Source organism: Elaeis guineensis, chromosome 1, assembly GCF_000442705.2.
Source record: "Elaeis guineensis isolate ETL-2024a chromosome 1, EG11, whole genome shotgun sequence".
Classification (NCBI taxonomy): domain Eukaryota; kingdom Viridiplantae; phylum Streptophyta; class Magnoliopsida; order Arecales; family Arecaceae; genus Elaeis; species Elaeis guineensis.
This window is the reverse complement of record NC_025993.2, coordinates 155448483-155452965: the sequence shown is the minus strand read 5'-3', so window position 1 is coordinate 155452965 and position 4483 is coordinate 155448483. Positions and strand designations below refer to the sequence as shown.

The 4483-nt window shown below is 39.8% G+C and overlaps 1 protein-coding gene across 2 annotated transcripts; it reads right to left on the bottom strand.

The window, feature by feature from the left end:
* On the bottom strand, window positions 1-1761 carry LOC105036778 (xyloglucan O-acetyltransferase 2). Of its 2 annotated transcripts, none has more exons than XM_010912512.4 (2): window positions 1418-1761; window positions 1-1327 (listed from the first exon to the last, which is right to left on the bottom strand). In XM_010912512.4, exons 1-2 carry the CDS (start codon window positions 1620-1622, stop codon window positions 210-212), a joined length of 1323 nt encoding a protein of 440 aa, XP_010910814.1. In that variant the 5' UTR covers window positions 1623-1761; the 3' UTR covers window positions 1-209. The 2 variants fall into 2 exon arrangements, with proteins under 2 accessions (XP_010910814.1, XP_010910815.1); XM_010912513.4 differs by having other exon boundaries at window positions 1-1324; window positions 1418-1759.
* Between the last annotated feature and the right edge of the window lie 2722 nt (window positions 1762-4483).

Below are 4483 nucleotides of genomic sequence, written 5' to 3'. Positions count from 1 at the left end.
TTTCACCAACTTCATCAATACCACATGAACCATAAACTTTCCCCATCAACATGCATCAATGTTTTAGCTCATAAGAGCTCGCCCAACTCTCTTCTTTCATACCTTCAATAAGAAATTGAACAAAAAAAAAAAAAAAAGAATTCAATCTATTATTCCCTTCCTCTAATTAATTGGCAACAAACAAAAATATTATGGTGACATCTTCTTCTTCAGCTATTATCTTCTTTCCATCTCTTTATCATCTCCAACAATATCTCATTCCAAGTGTCGATTGGCCCCGGCAAACACCAGTGCACGCAGTCATTCTGGACCTTCTCTTTTATTCCATCAGCAAACGGATTCGGATACATGTAAGGCCCCGGGTGGCCGTCCGGCCTCAGCAATGCCAATTTGGTCACATCCAACGCTTCAATCCTTAACCTCCCTCCGCTCTTCGCCGCCTCCTTCGCAGCCGCGGCCACCTCCTCCACCTCTATCTTCCTCATTTCCGCGTCCATGTACTCCATCTCCTTCTCCCCTTCTCTGTAAGGCTCCTTCTTTGGACAAGCACCAAACTTATCCCACTCCCCTTCGAAGTGTGCCGGCGAGAAGGTGGTCACCACCACAAACTTCTCGGAGGAGGATGGCGATGACCAGGATCGCTCGGTCACCTCCTTGAGTGTGGTCTTGAATGCCTTTCTGAAGACATCGAAGAAACCGATCTCGGTGTGATTGAATTCAGGGCAATGGTGGCAGCCGAGGACTGATTTGTTCTCATAGTAGACGGCAGGGTGGAGGAACCAGTGCCCCACCGAGAAGACCGCCATATCCAATCGATCCAATTCCGACGCCCACCGATCGTCCGCCGAGTCTAGATACAGCTTGTTGTGATTCAGGCCGGACGACGCCGACTTCTCGATCCCCTTCACGAGGAACGGGCACCAAAAGACCGAGACGGTGGCGTTGTAAGCATGGAAGACCCATCGCCGAAACTTATTTTCTTCCCCGTCTCGGTAGACAAGCTCGGGCGAAGATGCCGTGGAGAGAAGGCAGAGGAGGGACTCCAATTGGTTCCGAGCCATGGAGTCGCCGACGAAAGCCAAGTGTTTGTTCTGGATCAGCTGGAGGAACGACGTGGGGTCGAAGGCGGGGATCTGGCACTGGCTCGGCCGCCACCGCCAATAGAGGTAGCCGGTGTCGGGCCGGCCGTGGGCCATGCAATTCTGGCCATCTTTGATGGTGCTGCAGCTCGTGCCGTTGTAGCGAGGGCCGCGCGCGTCGGGCACCCACCGCCCATCGGAGTAGTCGCAGGGGGGACTTCTTCTCCTCTGTTCAACCCCTTTCCCTGCTACAAAGAATATGTATATGGTCAGCTATAGCTCTAGGTAGCGCAGAGAAAGGATTTGAGAGTCCAACAAAGAGCGGGGGTTTGGATTACCTTGAGAGGAAGGGATGAGGGAGGAGGAGGAGGTGGTGGTGGTCTTTTGGGATCGAGGGTGATTGGTGACTTTGGGTTGGTTTAAGGGGACGGGGAAGAGATAGAGATGGAGGAGTGCCAAGGAAAGGAGGGCATAGAGACCCCAAGTTATGAGCTTCTTGGTGGGAAAAGTGGGGGGTTGGTGATGGTGGTGAGTAGTCCCCATCTGTGTTTTGCTTGGTGGTTTGGATTTTTAGATGGTGGGAGAAGCTAAGACATGGGGATGGGAGTTGAGGTTAGGGGAGAGGGAAGAGAGACTCTCAAGGAAAAACCTCAAGAGAAAAAAAGGAAAGAGCCGAGGAAGGAGAGGAGGAGCGATCGAGTCAAACAAAACAGACGAATAAAAGGGACAGGGTCCGCGTTGGGTGGTGGCCGGCGCTCTGTTTTTCGAACCGTCGGTGTGCTGTTTTCGTGGTCCATAGCACATCATTTTTCTTTTTTCCTTTTTCTTTTTCTTTTTCTTTTTCCACCCTCTTTCTCACTCCGTGACTTACTTTTACTTTTCCCTGAGGGTGGGAGACCACTGGTAGGCTTCGTCGTAGGCGACGAACAGCCCTGAGGCCCAACTCTTATGACTGTAGAACCATGTGGTTTAGACCCAAGCCAAATGGCCAAAACGCTGTGTTCTGCCACCTGAGCTGTACAAGTGGCATGAGCTTTCTGAATTTAGAAGCAACCAAGCGCAGATAGCTGCCGACTTGCCCTGCACCAAGCATTCAGCCATTGTCTGGTCATACGTGATATGGACACAATCATGACGCCCAGTGTGCTACAAAGATCATGGAGAAGATCACGGATGCTAACCTACAACCGTTTGTCGTCCAAAAAGCTTGATTGTTAGGTTTCTCCTGGGGTATTGAAAGTACCAGCAACCCCATTCATAAAAAATAAAATCAAGTAGCATGAAAAGCTATAATTGGACTTGGCGGATATTTTGGTAAATTGGAAAACGTACCAAGAGTTGTTGGAAAAAATTTTATAGTAGTTTTTCCGATCACTACTATATCTCTGATAAATATATGTTTTGCAAGCCAATTAAAATTTCGACAATGATTGTTTATGAATTAAGCAGTATTTTTTTCATTATAAAAATTTTATCCAGTGGTCACAATTATCATAAAAGCATTTAAAATGATCTCTGATTTATCTTGTAAAGATTTTCAGCAGCACTTTTGATCAATGAAATAATATTTTAGCAATAATTATGGTCATTGAGAGTAATCTTTCATCAACGATTATAATCATTGAAAATAATTATAATTATTTTTCAACATTTTTTACTGTTGGGAGTAAACTTTTAGCAACAATACTTATCACTAAAAATAGTATTTTAGTAACGATTTTGATCGCTAGCGATACTTCATATATATATATATATATATATATATATATATATATATATATATATATATATATATATATATATATATATATATATATATATTTGGTATGAGCACACACAATAATCTCATTGTCAGTTATTTTTTAAGGCCACTACTATATAAAAAATGAGCTAATGTGAATAAGTAATCAAAATTCTGAATTTGGCTTCCATAAATGATAAGAATTCATTACTCCTTCATAAGAGAAAAAAAAATCATAAAAGAAGAGCTTTTCATATAAAAAAAATAGCAATGACAAAGATTTAACTTCTTTAAATAAAGTTATAGACATGTCTTTAAGATTTTGATAAAAAAATCTCTTTTATCCTAATTAGATAAAATGAGAAAAAATTACAAAATTAGTAAGAGCCATGTACACATTATTTATCGGTACATTCAATTTGTAAAAAAAATAAAATCATAATTAATTCATAATTAAATAATATATAAAAATAATATAAATGAATTAAAATAAGTAATAAAGTGTAACACATACAAATGTAGAAAATCATACAATTTTGGATCCAATAATATCATTAATTACTTTCTGCCATCCATCAATCTTGATCAAAAGCTTATTTTACATTCTTATAATATTGATATAGATTTCTCAAAATTAGTCATCGAAATAGTCATCCATACTATCTTAAATAATTTTTTATTTATAAGAATTCTGCATGCCATCGTAGTTATATAGAATCATGTAGAAATCATCAAGATAACCTAAATAAAATATATTGTTGATAGTATAAGATACATTAAGTTCATCAGTAGCACGCTCATGTACCCAATTAGCATGTCTTCGTTGCTAAACATGAACAAAATTGCTAAACTTTGAATTGACAACATAACAAAAAATAATTATTTAATATCTTCCTACTATGCATGTAAGAAATGCAACTCGTCTCCAGCTGTCGATCTATAGCAAAGTCTACGTCCAAGGCTTGTTTCCAATTCCTTAGATATCATTTGGTCTATTGCACTGTTGTTTGGAGAAGTTAATCATCTACATGTGTAAGCATGAATGTAGTTTTTTTTAAAAAAATTAATGGAAAATTAATCCCCGTCTCCTATCCAGACGACTCTACCTCTCGTGATCAAAGAAAGGACTAATATAATTCAGAATCAAAATCCCAAATAATACTATCTAAGCAAGCATTTGATGGTAGTTTAGGTTATGTTTTTTTTTTTTAAAAAAGGTATATGATAACCATGCATTAGCGTGATGGAAACGTTAATAAATATCCTAGTGTTCTCAAAAACATATTAGCTAAAAAATCTTCGAAAAATACCAAACAACTGATACCAAAAAAAAAAAAAAAATCTCCACGGTCCAAACTTTTTAAATTTTAAAAAATGGTACTTTCTCCAGGACCATGGCCCACCTCACTTGTGCGTTGGTCATGTCAGTCCGCGAGTTGCATCAAGCCATCAATGATGAAGTGACACAGTCTTAGTAAAAGACCTCGGTATTAACCTAACACTACAGTAATTCTTTTGCCAAGCTGCCATCGGACAAACTCCAGTTTCGCAGACATTAACGCTGAAGTACAAAAAAAAAAAAAAAAAAATGTAGACTCTTCTTCATGTGCGTGTCCAACCGTCATTTGCGCATTGAAAAGATGGCAAGCTGTCCACTAACCAA